The 14,816-nt window shown below is 47.4% G+C and overlaps 1 protein-coding gene across 5 annotated transcripts in view; it reads left to right on the top strand.

Moving 5' to 3' along the window:
- The window catches only part of P2rx7 (purinergic receptor P2X 7), a 44,454-nt gene that overhangs the window by 15,445 nt on the left and 14,193 nt on the right, over nucleotides 1–14,816 (top strand). For 2 of the 5 annotated variants that reach the window (XM_039089304.2, XM_039089305.2), the window contains exons 2-9: nucleotides 1,011–1,179; nucleotides 2,417–2,485; nucleotides 5,880–5,952; nucleotides 7,195–7,291; nucleotides 9,427–9,507; nucleotides 10,294–10,423; nucleotides 11,652–11,723; nucleotides 12,033–12,169. In XM_039089304.2, the coding sequence (XP_038945232.1) occupies nucleotides 1,011–1,179; nucleotides 2,417–2,485; nucleotides 5,880–5,952; nucleotides 7,195–7,291; nucleotides 9,427–9,507; nucleotides 10,294–10,423; nucleotides 11,652–11,723; nucleotides 12,033–12,169 (828 nt within the window). Of the gene's footprint in view, nucleotides 1–1,010; nucleotides 1,180–2,416; nucleotides 2,486–5,879; nucleotides 5,953–7,194; nucleotides 7,292–9,426; nucleotides 9,508–10,293; nucleotides 10,424–11,651; nucleotides 11,724–12,032; nucleotides 12,170–12,288; nucleotides 14,287–14,816 lie in introns of those variants that run through there. The other 3 variants (XM_008769223.4, NM_019256.2, XM_039089306.2) reach the window with 2 other exon arrangements.

Genomic DNA, 14,816 nt, shown 5'->3' with positions numbered 1-14,816 from the left:
TTATCTATTATATACACTGTCGCTATCTTCAGACACACCAGAAGAGGGCATCAGATCCCATTACAGATGGTTGTGAGCCACCATGTGGTTTCTGGGATTTGAACTCAGGACCTCTGGAAGAGCAGTCAGTGCTCTAACCACTGAGCCATCTCTCCAGCCCCGTGAAGGGCTATTTTAATGTAAGCACACCAGGGCCACTTAACAAGTGCATGGTATCATGTAACAATGCCTTTCTCTACCGATGTATTTCTGTCTTTTTTTTTTATTTATTTTTTTATTTTTTTTGATGTATTTCTGTCTTAAATATTCCATCTTAAAAGGAAGTCATGGGGCTGGGGATTTAGCTCAGTGGTAGAGCGCTTACCTAGGAAGCGCAAGGCCCTGGGTTCAGTCCCCAGCTCCGAAAAAAAGAACCAAAAAAAAAAAAAAAAAAGGAAGTCATGTGCTCATTAATGGTCCCTCTCCATGTCTCCTCTCTTGGCAACTATGTATTTTCTTTCTGTATAGATTATATTGATTCCATGCATTTCTTATAAATGTCCGGTATGGTGGCACATGCCTTTAATCCCAGCATTCAAGAGGCAGAGCTAGGAGGATCTTTAGGAGTTCGAAGGTCATCCTGGTTCACACCAGGATAACCAGGGCTACATAGAGAGGCCCTGTCTCAGATAGATAGATAGATAGATAGATAGATAGATAGATAGATAGATAGATAGATAGATAGATAGATAGATGGACAGACAGACAGACAGACAGGCAGACAAACAGACAACGTAATCCCTGAAACAAGAGCAAGCCAAGCCAATGTGGCACGGAGTCCAGGACAGAGCTCTGAGCTGAGATGCCATCTATAGCAGGTAAGGATAAAGGGAGGGACAGGCACAGGCTGCTAGCCCCAGTTTGCAGCAGGGAGAGTCACAAGGAAACAGAGGCAGATTGCCATCAAGCAGCGGCTCCAGGACACCCCTGCCCCCAGAGTTTGCACTGAAACTTTTTCCCTCTGCTCTCAGCTTTGCTTTGATGAGCGACAAGCTATATCAGCGGAAGGAGCCCCTTATCAGCTCTGTGCACACCAAGGTCAAAGGCGTTGCAGAGGTGACAGAGAATGTCACGGAGGGCGGGGTGACGAAGTTAGTACACGGCATCTTCGACACGGCCGACTACACCCTCCCTTTGCAGGTGAGTGCGGGGTCCCTCCAGGTCACATCCCCCTCCCCATCCTTAGGGGTCTAGAGCCTCATTTCAAAAACAAAGTTACCTTGGGACTAAGGATATGTATGTATGTAGCTCAACTGGTAGAATGCTTGGCTAGCAGGCCCCCATAGCTCCAGGAGGTCAAGGCTGGAGACTCAGCTCTCCAAGGTCACCCTCAGCTGTACAGAGAGATTGAGGCCGGCCTGGAATACTTAAGACCTTGTCTCAAAAGAAAAGAAAAACATTGGCCCTATTTAAAAACCTGTGAAAAATCCCAACTGAGAAAAGCTAAAAATTGCAAAACTAGGTCACATCCAGCCGCTCAAAGAAGATGCGGTCTTTGCTTTATCGAGTCCTACCGGGCTGCTCAAAATAGCACTGCATCCTGGCTCATTCCAAACATGATCTCATTCACTCTCACCGACAGGCACAGGGCTTTAGGAGTAGGGTCACCATGTGGCAAGCTCGGCATGGGTTCAGAAGGGCAGAGAGCTTGTCTTCTGCATGGCTTGTGTGTCCTGTTATTGAGAAGGTCGCCAGGAGATGATTCTTGAGTCTTTAGAAAGGATGTGGTGACAAAGAGGGGAAAGGTGTAGGCTACGGACAAGTGTGTGGTAAGCTGAGTTTGCAAAGCAGGGAAAATCAAAGAAGTTACCATAAAAAGGAGAAATAAAAGAGAGGCTGGAGGAGTTAGGAACAGATGGAGAGGAGGAACAAAAAGTCCTATTTGCAACCCTGGGGAGCCAGGGCACTTGGCAAAAGCATCAGACCCAAGCTGCTGTTCGTTCCTAACTATAAATCACAAAAGCCACTGATTGCCCGGGTCCTGAGAAGCCCCATGGTCTTCCATTAAGCCTTGAGAAATCTCAACAGCCTGCCCAGGGTACAGCCCACATGCCACCTCCACTTCCCCAGCTCTCCAGAGTCTTGATTTAATGGGATTTTACTGTGTCACAAAATGACACAGTTGCTTTTGAGGCTGGCTCGGAAAATGACTGCTCCCCTCATTTGAAAGCTCCTCCACTCCCTCTCGCCCAGTGGGACAGTTCCTGCAGCCTTAATATTAAGCCCTCCGCAAAGTCCATGCTGCCCACGGCTGATTTCTAAAGGCTTCGAAGAGTACAATGGCTCCCGCCCCCAGCTCTTAGCAAACCGTATTATGAAGGTTAAGGAGATTCTGTTCCCTAAGGCCTGCTCTTTTTTCCTCCGTTTCTCTCTACAGGGGAACTCGTTCTTTGTAATGACAAATTATCTCAAGTCAGAAGGCCAAGAACAGAAGCTGTGTCCTGAGGTAAGCAGGGGACCCACTCAGAGAGGACGCAGGGCCGAGATGCATTCTGGGAACCAAGAAGTCTTTGCCCACCCTTGTCTCCCGGCCACAGCGGAGGGGCCTGTGTGAGCACCTGCTCTTTCCTTCCCAGGCTCTCTGTGCAGCGCACAACACAATTCCCGGCATGTGTGTGATCTATTTCCCATTTCACTGGAGCCTCACCCTTCTGGGAGAGCAACTCCTAGGCCCTAATTTATACCAGAGAATACTTAAGACGTAGCACGATACACTGCGAGCCCTCAGAAAACGTGCTGCTATTGGAACGAAGAGGATCGCCCCACAGCAGATGAAACCCAAGGCCTGCACAGGGCCCAGCCAGCCTGGAGGATACCACATGGGGAGGGGCGTTTAGCCTATACTACATTCTGGCCTGGGTCATTCCAACTGGTCGAGTGTCAATACCCACACTATCTTTGGTTGGCCCAGTAAATGTGGCCAAGACCTAATGTACATCTGAATATCCGCGGCGCTATTCAAACTCCTATGGACCTGAAAGGGCTTCACTCGACTGGGGTTGTTCTCACAGTTCCGTGACGGACTGAGCTCAGCCGGGTGGGTTTTCTGATTTGGCTTATTTCTCACAGAGCTGCCGTTACCATTCTTTGAAGGCTCCTTTCCGTTTCCAAGGACTCTTAAAGAGTTTTTCTCTTCTCAGGGTCTTTAGCCACATGCTTCCTCCAGGAGAGTAGCCAGATTTCCAAACTGCAGCTCAGGAATCCCAGCGCCAAGGAGGAAGAAGGCTGAAGCCCGGAGCTGGCACAATGCTATTTCAGCTGCCTCCCGGGTAGTTCTGCGATCGTAGATAGGTCCGGCTCAAAAGGGAAGGAAATACTTGGTCTGTCAGCCAGGAGAATGATCAAGAACCTCTCTCATCCATGCAACAATTGCAAAACTAATGTTAGAGTTTCTTTTATAGATTAAAAAAAAAAAACAAACAACAACCAAAAAAACAGCCAATCAAACAAGACCAAAACAAACCCAAACACAGAATTGATTCTTCCTCTTTCTTGGGAGTTCCTTCTAACCGATGAATGAAAATCACAACTGCCCAAGAGCAGTATGTATATAGCATTCATTCACTCATTCATTCATTCATTCACTCATTCATTCACTCACTCACTCATTCATTCATTCACTCACTCATTCATTCACTCATTCATTCATTCACTCATTCATTCATTCACTCACTCATTCACTCATTCATTCATTCATTCATTCATTCAAACTATGATTATCAAGACCTGTAATGAGTCCAGTAGGCAGTTAGACTGCAAAGATGTGACTTAGGCTTTGCAGGCAAAAGATTCATAGTTGCATTCAGGGGTTACTGAGAGAAGAACCGAGGGGCAATGGCAGGTCACAGAAAGAATGCAATCCAGGCAGTAAAGAGAAAATGAGTCTGAAAACTGTTTGCACTATCCACTGAGCAAGGAATATATATATATATATACACATATACATATACATATATACATATATACATATATATACATATGTACATATATACATATATACATATATACATATATACATATATACATATATACATATATATACATATACATTTATATACATATATATATATATATATAAAGCCCTCTTTCCCAAACCCATTCCACCCTCATAGCGGCCATGCCAGACAAGCAAGTTACCCTCCTTGAGCAGAGGGGTTGTAGCTTAAAGGACATGAAATGACTTAGGCAAGATAGCACAAGCCACATAACATAGAAAGCTGCTCTCACAGAACCCAGGAGTCCCTGGACTCAAGACCTGGAACCTTGGCCTGGATCTTAGACACAAGAGCCCAGATGACAATGAGCAGGGGCTACGGCCATTAGACCGCTGCATAAAGTAAAAAATGCAGGAAGCAAACGCTCTCTTTCCTTTTTCCTCTTTTCTTATTCTGTCCTTCAGACCCCAGACATAGCTGACCCATTTTCTCCAGCCAGGCGCTTGCTGGCTGAGTCTTTCCTTCCCACATCGCCTGCTGCGTGCATCTTGGCACCTGTCTGCTCACTCTGTGGTGGCGAGGCCACTACAACCCTCAACCTTGCCACCTGCTCTCTACCCCAAAGACCATCCCGGAAAGTGCCTCTTGGCTGCCTTGACATCTGCTGCTTGCATTTTGATGTATCCTTGTTTTTAATCGAGATGGAATCATATACTCTAAAACCTACGACTTCCAAATATACATCATGCAAACCATCACCAAATTCCAGGAAATTTCCATCACCCTCCACACCTCCACAGCAAGGAAATGTTGACTCCCAAAACAAACTGTCCCCGTTAGCAACCAATCTCTTCCACCCTCCCCACAGCCATTGACGGCCACCAATCCAGCTCTCTGCCTCTGTGGCTTTGCCTGTGCAGGGCATTTCCCAACTATAGAGCCAAACAGAATGTGGCCTCGGGTCTCGCTCCTTTCACCCCATACCACGGTTTGAAGGCAGTTGTAATGTAGCATGTGTCAGGACCTGGCTGAGTAAAGACACCACATATGGGGCCTGGGAGGATGGGTCAGTCGCTAATGTGCTTGCCACCAAGCATGATCTGAGTTTGATTCCCAGAACCACATAAAAAGGAGGATACAGCTGTGCACACTTGTAATCCTAGTGCTGGGGAGGCAGACTGGTAGGGCCCTGGGGCTTGATGGCCAGCTAGCCCTGTCAAATAGGTGAGCTACAGTCCTGTGTATGTATGTGTGTATGTATATGTGTGTATGTGTGTATGTGTATGTGTGCATATGCATATACAAATACATCATGCATATACAAATATAGCATATACACACACATATACATCCTATACATATATATCATATACATATACATACTCATCATATACATATACTACATATACATATACATCACATTCATGTACATCATATTAATTTCATATACATCACATACATTACACATTACATACACATACATCATACACATACACATATACATACACATCATATACACACATATATCCTATACATATATATCCTATACATACACATCCTATTCATATATATTATAGTTATATACATCATATACACATACACATCCTATACATACACATACACATCATATACATATACGGGGAAGATCGATAGAAAGAGACAGCTGATGTTGACCTCTGGCCTACCACCGTGAACAGGTGTGCATGCATGCACACGCATGCACACACACACACACACACACCCTCCTCATATGAATGTAGCACTCTCTTGTCTCCTCTCCCTCTGACGGATTTGGTGTTTTCCGCTCTGGCCACTGTGAGTGGTGTTGCAGTGAACCATGCTGACTGAGCAGGTGTCTGGTATCCTGACGGCTCATAGGCAGCGCCCACTCTGCTCTTCCTGCAGTATCCCAGCCGCGGTAAACAGTGCCATTCTGACCAGGGTTGTATAAAAGGATGGATGGACCCACAAAGTAAAGGTACTTTGTCTTTCCCTGGACTGCTGAGAGGGGGTGGTCTGGCACCTTTGGGACACTTAAGACGTCCAGTTTCGGGTCCTTAGTCTCCGACTTTCGACTGTCCTTTGCTCCACCAAATCACAGGCGAGACTGTGTCTGTCCCCTGACTTGGCCCCAACAGTCCAGCTGACGTCTATAAGCAGGACATCAACTCCCAGCGAGAGAAGCTGGTTCAGGGTTAATTGTTGGAACACTTCCTCAAAGGTGGAGGAACATGAACTTGACCCTCCAAGGACCTGGGGATTTAACCTTTTTCACTTTTACTTCTCCTTCCTCCTCTCTCCTTAACTCCTACTTTCTCTTCCTTTTCCTCCTGTTTTCTTTTCTTTCTCCATTCTAGAGATTGAACCCAGGGCTTCATGCAGGCTGGATAAGCACTGACCACTGAGCTACAGCCCCAGCCTTGCAAAACAGACATTGCCTCATGTTTTAACGTAAAAAGACAGTGGTTGTGCAGGTCTTTAATCCCAGCACTCGAGGCAGAGGGGCAGAGGGGCAGAGGGGCAGAGGGGCAGAGGGGCAGAGGGGCAGAGGGGCAGAGGGGCAGAGGGGCAGAGGGGCAGAGGGGCAGAGGGGCAGAGGGGCAGAGGCAGGTGGATCTCTGTGAGTCTGAGGTCAACCTTCCAGGCCAGCTAGAGCTTAAATAGACAGATCGTGTCTCAAAACCCAGGAAGAGCGACCAGTGGTTACGATGTGAGTTTTGAGTTCCACTCTGTAACATCTGCATGTGAGTTACCATGGAGATGGTTGTACTGTGCCTTGCCCTTTATTCCCTTTTTTTGCTTTCCTCATGCTTCAGAAGGATGCTCCCTAGTTCACTGTGTGGCTTTACACATCCCCAGACAAGCTGTGTACCCCAGAGGTACTCAGATGCCATGGAAGAAAACTATACTTTGGGTCCCTGTACAGTAGACTTTGAATACAGAACTCGTCTCTCAGACGTCTCTCCCTGCAAAACACCCAAAGGGCGGGCAGACCCCAGCACCTCTCTGTGCCATCTCTGGGCCTAAGGATGTACTGTCAAGTGTTCTGTTTGACTTGGGGTGCATATGTGATGAGGGCGGGGTTCACAGAGGAGGGAGCAGCTTGGGCCTAAGAGTATAGTCTCTGCACGGGCTAAGTGCGTGGTGGTGCCCCCTGCAGAAAGACATTCCTCTCCCGGTACATTCACTTCTGTGGTTTTCAACCCCTTGGAACTTGTAGGAATCCAGACCGGCAGGTGTATACCTTACGACCAGAAGAGGAAGACCTGTGAAATCTTTGCCTGGTGTCCTGCTGAGGAAGGGAAAGAAGCCCCCCGGTGAGTTGCACCGTGTTTGGGGGTGACAAAATGGTCTTTGCAGTGCTAACGTTTCCAGGGTCCCTAAGCTTCTTTGATCAACATAGCCCTGGACTTGGAGAGCTCTATGCCGTCTCCGGGAAGGCTATGTCAGCTCTGTGGTTCTGGGTTCTGCCTCTTCCGGTGGGGTGCCCGGATGCCACCGGTACAGCAGGTCAGAGAGGATCGGACAAAGTCTGGAACAGGTGGGGTCTACAGTTTGCCTCTTCCTTCCAGGGCATCAGATGCTGCTCTATGCCAGATCAGGGAGGGTAGAGTGAGGTCTGGGACAAAAGGGGTAAAGAGGACTACAGAACCACCCTTTCTGCCCTTCCGTTGCCATCCCAGTTTCTTTGTGCAGAGGGTACTACACTGCGGGTGGGATCCCAGCCTACACTTAGGGCTGCTTGGCTCCTTCCAGAAGACGCTGGTTGTAATTTTCAGCTTTGCCACCAATTCATTCGTCAGATGAATCACTTGCACCTCCACATGCCTGTCCCAGGGCTCCGTTCTTTCTTTTTGTTGTTTGTCGTCTTTGAGACAGGGACTTACTATGTAGCCTTGGCTGGCCTAGAATTCACTCTGAAGACTAGGCTGGCTTCAAACTCACAGAGATCGACCTGCCTCTGCCTTCCTCAGCACTGAGATTAAAGGCCTGTGGCAGAATACCCGCTGAGGTTTTTGTTTGCTTGTTTATTTGTTTTTTATTCCTGTTACTTTTGAGACATGGTCTCACTGTGGAGTTGAAGCTGGCCGCATCTTGTAATCCTCCTGCCTCACCCTCCTGAGTTCTGCGATTACAGGCATAAACCACTAAATCAGCTTGCTGGGTTACATTTTGCGAGGACTTTGGGCGAGCAGTCTCCTCACATTGTATGTGAACCAGATACAATGTTTCAGGTAACCCTACTCATTCAGGATAGCCACCAAGGAACTGACTTTCTTTAGTTACTTTAGTTACTTCTCCTGTGTGTCACTTCCTAAGAAATAAAAATCTAAAACAAACAACTAGACAGGGAGTAGGTCCCAAGGTTCTTGCTCTGTAATAGATAAGACACGCAGAGAAATCGTAATTCGAAATAAAATCTTAGAAATGTCACGCGTGAAGATGCTGCAGTCTTTGGAGTCTTAGTTTTTATATTTAATTATTCTTTATATATACACATGCATTTTTAAAATGTATTCTGACAGTTTTGTGCATATTATATATAATGTATTTTGATCATGTCTGACCCAAATTTCCCCTCCCACTCTCCCTGGGTCCCTTTCTCAAATACTTTCTTCTTCTGACTTCATGCCCCTCCCCTCATGACCCTCTTCCTCGTGCCCCTCCCACCCATGCCCCTCCCCTTCATGCCCTACCCCCTTCATGCCCTGCCCCCTTTACAATAAGTCCAGTTAGCTGTGTCTGCACAAACATAGGTGTAGACACATTCACCTCAGTGTGGGTAACACAGCATGAAGAGAAAAGACCCCTCTTCAGGCAGCCATCCCCGGTTTGCCAACGGTTCCTCAGCTGTGGGCGGAGCATCATGATGCCAACTCCCAGCTATGCTGGGCTGCTGACTAGCTGATCTTGTGTAGGGTAACTATAGCAGCCTTGAGTTTATGAATGCAGCAGCCACGCCGTGCCCAGGAGACAGCTCTGATCCCCATTCTCTGCTTCTTAACCTTCTTCCCACACACTCTTCCCTGATATTTCCTGACCCTTCGGGGAGTGGGTTATAGAAAGATCCTATTTAGGGCTGATTGTTCAACTGTTAGTTTACCTCAGCACGTTGACCAGTTGTGGTAGGGGTACTTCTGCCATGGCGCTTACCAAGCGCTATATCGAGGCTCTTTCCAGCTTCTCCCTTACAGAGCTAGCTGTCAGATGTTAACATGTCACCGCACACTGCCAGACATACAGTTGTGTCGGTATTGGATGTGACACCATGATTACCTTTCTCTCAAGAAGGGAAAAGTCTTCTTGGAGAAGCTGTAGGCCTCATGGAGAACTTCGGGACGTTTTGCTAAGTTATTGTACTTGTTTCTCTTCACTCAAAAACACAAAACCATAACCCTCTGGTCCATGCACTCTGTCCCTGAGGTTACTGACCCTCGTCTTCCTCTCCCAGGCCTGCACTCTTGAGGAGCGCCGAAAACTTCACCGTACTCATCAAGAACAATATCGACTTCCCGGGCCACAACTATACTACGTAAGTATCTCAGATGCCCGGCTGTCCTAGTCCATTATCTGCCGTGGAACAAATGACCCAGACCTTGAATCCTCAGATTGCAAAAGCTTCTTCTTTCTCTCTCATCTATGGATGCAGAGTCTGGAAATGTCTTTGCTGGGTGGTTCTGACTCTCGTTCTTTCCAGAGCTGACTCTTGGCTCTAGGCTTGATTAGAGTTGAGCCCGTCTCCAGCCTCACCCCTGTGGCTGGAGCAGGAGGGCTAAGTTCCACATCATGTTCATCTCGCCCGAGGACCGTTTCGAGTTTCCTTAGGACATGGTGGGCGCTCCATCTAAGCAAGCAATCTGGATAGCAGCAGGTTGCTAAGGGCAACTGAGATGCAAACCACAGTCTTTGGGAGTGATAGCCCACCAATACTGCAATATGCTATTGGTTCAAAGATTGTTCTTTTTTTTTTTTTTTTTTTGGTTCTTTTTTTCGGAGCTGGGGACCGAACCCAGGGCCTTGCGCTTCCTAGGCAAGCGCTCTACCACTGAGCTAAATCCCCAACCCCTCAAAGATTGTTCTTAGCACAGGGTAAAAGGACAGCCTGCAAGGGTCCCCAGCAGACAAGGGGGCTGCCACACGGGTCACATCAACCTTTGCAGTGGATCAATGTCAAGTTCAATAATGTTGTACTGGGGGCTTGATAGCAGCTGAGGTGGAGGGATTTAGAGCACAGTCGCCAGCAAGCACTATGTATCAGCCACTGGTTTTCCTGTTAGAGAAATGGTTGTTAGTGTCGTTTGTTTGCGACCCTGCACAGGAGAAACATCTTACCAGGTATGAACATCTCTTGTACCTTTCACAAGACTTGGAACCCTCAGTGTCCCATCTTCCGGCTAGGGGACATCTTCCAGGAAATCGGAGAGAACTTTACAGAGGTGGCAGTTCAGGTGGGTGAAGCCTTTGGATAGTGGGTTCGTGGGGGAGGTTGAGGGAGGGTGGAGGTTGTCAAAGGTCAAGTGACAGTGTCTAAGGGCAGAGGCTGATATTCCGGGTTCTGAAGTCACGGCTCACATTTATATGCGGTAAGCTATATCAGGGCCCAGGGCTTTACCTGAATCCTTTCAAGGATCCCCACAGTCCTTAGTGAGCTGGTACATATCTCCCCTAGCTGCTATAGCAACTTACCAAACAATGAAGGTAAAGTCAGTACATAGAAGGAAGCACCCATGTTTGAAAGTGATGTCTAGGGCTGGAGAGATGGCTCAGTGGTTAAGAGCACTGACTGCGGGGCTGGGGATTTAGCTCAGTGGTAGGGCGCTTGCCTAGCAAGCGCAAGGCCCTGGGTTTGGTCCGCAGCTCCGAAAAAAAAGAAAAAAAAAAAAAAGAGCACTGACTGCTCTTCCAGAGGTCCGGAGTTCAGTTCCCAGCAACCACGTGATGGGCTCACAACCATCTGTGATGAGATCCAATGTCCTCTTCTGGTGTGTCTGAAGACAGGGACAGTGCACTCACATAATATAAAAATATAAATTTTTAAAAAAATAATAGTACCATATGTCTTCTCTCTGTGCCTGGGGTAGAAGTCCAGACTCAGAGCTGACCTTCCCGTGTCAGCAGCAACGCACTCCCGCTGGAGGCTCCAGGGGAGAGCACGTGTTTGGTGTTTGCGTTTCCACCTTCCCCAGAGCTCCTGTATTTATGTATTGATTGGCAGTCCCTTCCTCCATCTTTAAAGCCAGCAGGCAAGCATCTTGTTTTAGTAGCCATAATGACTTCTTGTTGTTTTCCTTTGTTTTTGTTTTTGTTTTTCCGATGTTTGAGACAGGGTTTCTCTGTGTAGCTCTGGCTCTCCCGGAACTCACTCTGTAGACCCAGCTGGCCTCAAACTCAGAGATCCTCCTGCCTCTGCTTCCCTTGGCGTGCTGGGATTAAAGGTGTGCACCACCATTGGCCACCTGACTTTTCAGTTCTTTCAAAGTGGGTCTCATTAGGTAGCCCAGGCTGGCCTGGAATTCTCTAGCCTCCCAAGTGCTGAGATTGCACAAGAATGGCACATTTGCCTGATTGTTCTCTGTCTCTCTTAGAAAAACACTTATCTTTAGGAGAAGGACCTTTGTAGGGAGGGCACGTACGACCAGGTAGCCTGTCCAGCTGAGGACAGTCATTTGCTCACAGCTGCTGAAACTTTTCCTAAGGGAGCTCAGACAGAAAGCAGAGAAGGCCTTGGATGCAGTCCCCTGGATCAGGGTAACCAGATAATCTGTGATGGGAAGGAGTCGGGGGGGAGTTTGAATGCAGGGATGGTTTGCGGAAGTTACATTTTAAGAGTAAATATGGGGTAGGAGGGCCCAGATGGGAAGCCCCAGGAGGCACACCTGCTGCCTGCCACCGTGGTATGGGGACCCATGTTCATGGCACTGAAACCCTTTAGTGAGTATTTGCTCCAGAGAGTAAAAACTTCCCTGGGATGATCACAAAGCAGGACAGTGTCTGGTGGCTGCGTAAGCCACATCCAACAGACTTCGTGACTTCTTTTTCACTGTCCTCCTCCTCTAGGGAGGAATCATGGGCATTGAGATCTACTGGGACTGCAACCTGGACAGCTGGTCCCATCGCTGTCAACCCAAATACAGCTTCCGCCGGCTGGACGACAAGTACACCAATGAGTCCCTGTTCCCTGGCTACAACTTCAGGTAACAGAATCAAACATGCCCGTGGGCAGACATCAGCAGACAGAAAGGGCAAGGTGCTGCTTCATGCTTGTTACTGTATTTGAATCAGGGCACACAAACAAAAATGTAAGCAAATCAGACATTATAGCTTACCAACATTATGACTCATTAGGGAAATGCATTTAAAGCCGCAATAAGATGGCATTGTAGGGCCAAGGAGGTGGCTCAGTAGGTCAGGGTGCTTACTGTCAAGCACTGAGACCTGAGTTCAATCCTCAGAGCACACATGGTCTAAGGCTAGAACTGACTCTTACAAGTTGTGCTTTGACTTCCACACACATGTGTGCTCAAGCACACACATTCACGTGTACATGTGCACATAGACACACACACAGACATATACACAGACACACAGACACACACGTCCAGGCCTGATAAAGTCTAACACTGAAAAAAGAGATTCAATTGTGCATACACAGGAATGACTACAACTTTAGGAGACAGGAGCTGGAGCGATAGCTCAGCAGTTAAGAGCACTGGCTGCTCTTGGAGAGGACCCAGGGTTGATTCCCAGTACCCACACATTGGCTCACCATGTATATATCCAATTCTAGGAATACCTTTTTCTGACCAGTTCAGGCACCAGGCACACATGAGGTATACATGCATGCATGCATACATACATACAGATAAAACACTCATAAACATAAAATAAAGATAGATTTTAAAAATATAACAGAAAGCAAGTATTCCTCTTCGAGGGCTTCTCCCGCTCTCAGGAATTCTCTCGTTTTTTCCTTAAGAATAAATCTACATTCACAGAGTAAATGAAATTTAAAAGTCAAAGTGTTGTACACAAATATTCATAGCAGTCTTATTTATAACAGCAAACTATGAGAAGCCAACTGTCAAGCCCAGATGAATGGACGCCCTGCGGTATATTGGGACAGGGCAAAGCTACTGGGTGTGAATAAGAAAGGAGGGAAATACTGACACATGTATCACCTGGGAGTTAGATCTACAGACGCTATGGTGAAAAGCCAGATCTAAATGGCACGTGCTTCATGACATGATGCCCCTAAATTGAAGTTCAAGAATGGGCAAACCACGGGTGGGCGAGACAGCTTGGTGGGAGGGGCGCTTGCTGCCAGGCCTAGTGACTAAGTTCTAGCCCCAGAATCCTCCTGATGGAAGGAGACAACCACTGCCTATAAGTGCCATCATCGGAGCTCCATCCTAGGTCCAGGGTCATGGGTCTCACCTGGATGCTTGCCGTAGTGCCAGGCATCCCAGTGCCCCACCTCCCTGCCCCAACTTAGTGAACACCGTCACTGGAGCAAGGTCCCCTGGAGACTCCACTTATTTTTGGGCATAGGCAGAAAGTTTTAAACTTGGTGATATTCTACACAAAGTTATGGGCCTTTTTTCCTGGGAAACTAAAGTGTTTCACAAAAGGTTTATAACTTTTAACAACACTGGGCTCTTAGCCCATATGACAGCATTGGCTGGAACTGGGCATCGGCCTCTGTTCCATCAGTCCTCAAGAGCATATGGCCTTTGTGATGTCACTGTTCTTGTCACTCCTTTATGTCTTTATATATGGCTGGCATGCTGCATGCCCAGGCCCTGTTGAGACCCCTGACCTCAGCAGTAAGCTGGCTGAGGCATTCTGCTTCCTCGGGGGTCAGTGAAGTTTCATCCTGGGCTCAGGAAGTGGTTCTTAGTTCAGGCAACTTTTTGATCATCCATCCTGAACATAGTGATGTGCTGAATAGACTGTGGCCATTAGCAGAGACAAGAGGACAGGGCAATGGTCCCCTGGCAGTCCTAGGCATTTTTATTTAGGAGGCAGACAAAGGATAGAAGGGCAGTGTACCAACCAGACATTAGCCAGCATCCTCCTGGTTCTCAGAGCTAAACCTAAGAACATTCGGTCCTGGTGGGATCTGAGCTCTCCTGAGACCCGAAGGCAATATGACATCAGTATCCTTTTAGAATAAAGCCTTAGCCAATTTGTTATTGAATGGGCACCAGGAGAAATCTTTGGCCAAAAATAAATTATGGAGATCTGGCAGGCAAGAGGACAAGTTGTTTTCAAAGAGCATCACAAAAGAGAAGGAAATGACTGGCTATATGAGGTATTTGGGCAAAATATAGCTTTCTGTTTTACGGGAAGTTTAAAAGTTCACATTATGTAACTTGGTCCTCAAGAAAGATTTATGGGGGCTGAGGAGATGGCTCAGTCAGAAAGGTGCTTGCTGTGTAAGCAAGAGGACATGAGCTCGGATCCCCAGCATTCATGTAAAAAAAAGAAAAAAACAAGCCTAGTGGTGTGTGCCTAGAACCCCAGTGCTGGGCAGGCAGAGACAGGAGGATTCCTGGGGCTTGCTGGCTAGCTGGTCCAGACAAACTGGTGTTCAGAAGGTGCAGAGAGAGACCAGGTCTGATGAAATAAGGTAGAGGGGTCGTTGAGGAAGGTCCCTGATGCAGACACCTGGTCTCCACACACAAACCCTCGCTAAAATGAAGACACACTACAGAATGTCTTCCTTTGGTGAGCACCTGATTCAGTTGACTGACTTACATGTGATTAAGGGGCGATAAGATGCACGTCTTGGGTCCGGAACACGTGTGGATGCATAGTTCCCTCTGGTACTGTAGCAGATGA

This window comes from Rattus norvegicus, chromosome 12 (genome assembly GCF_036323735.1).
Source record: "Rattus norvegicus strain BN/NHsdMcwi chromosome 12, GRCr8, whole genome shotgun sequence".
Lineage (NCBI taxonomy): Eukaryota > Metazoa > Chordata > Mammalia > Rodentia > Muridae > Rattus > Rattus norvegicus.
Note: the sequence above shows the minus strand (reverse complement) of the source record. Positions and strands in the feature narration are given on the sequence as shown.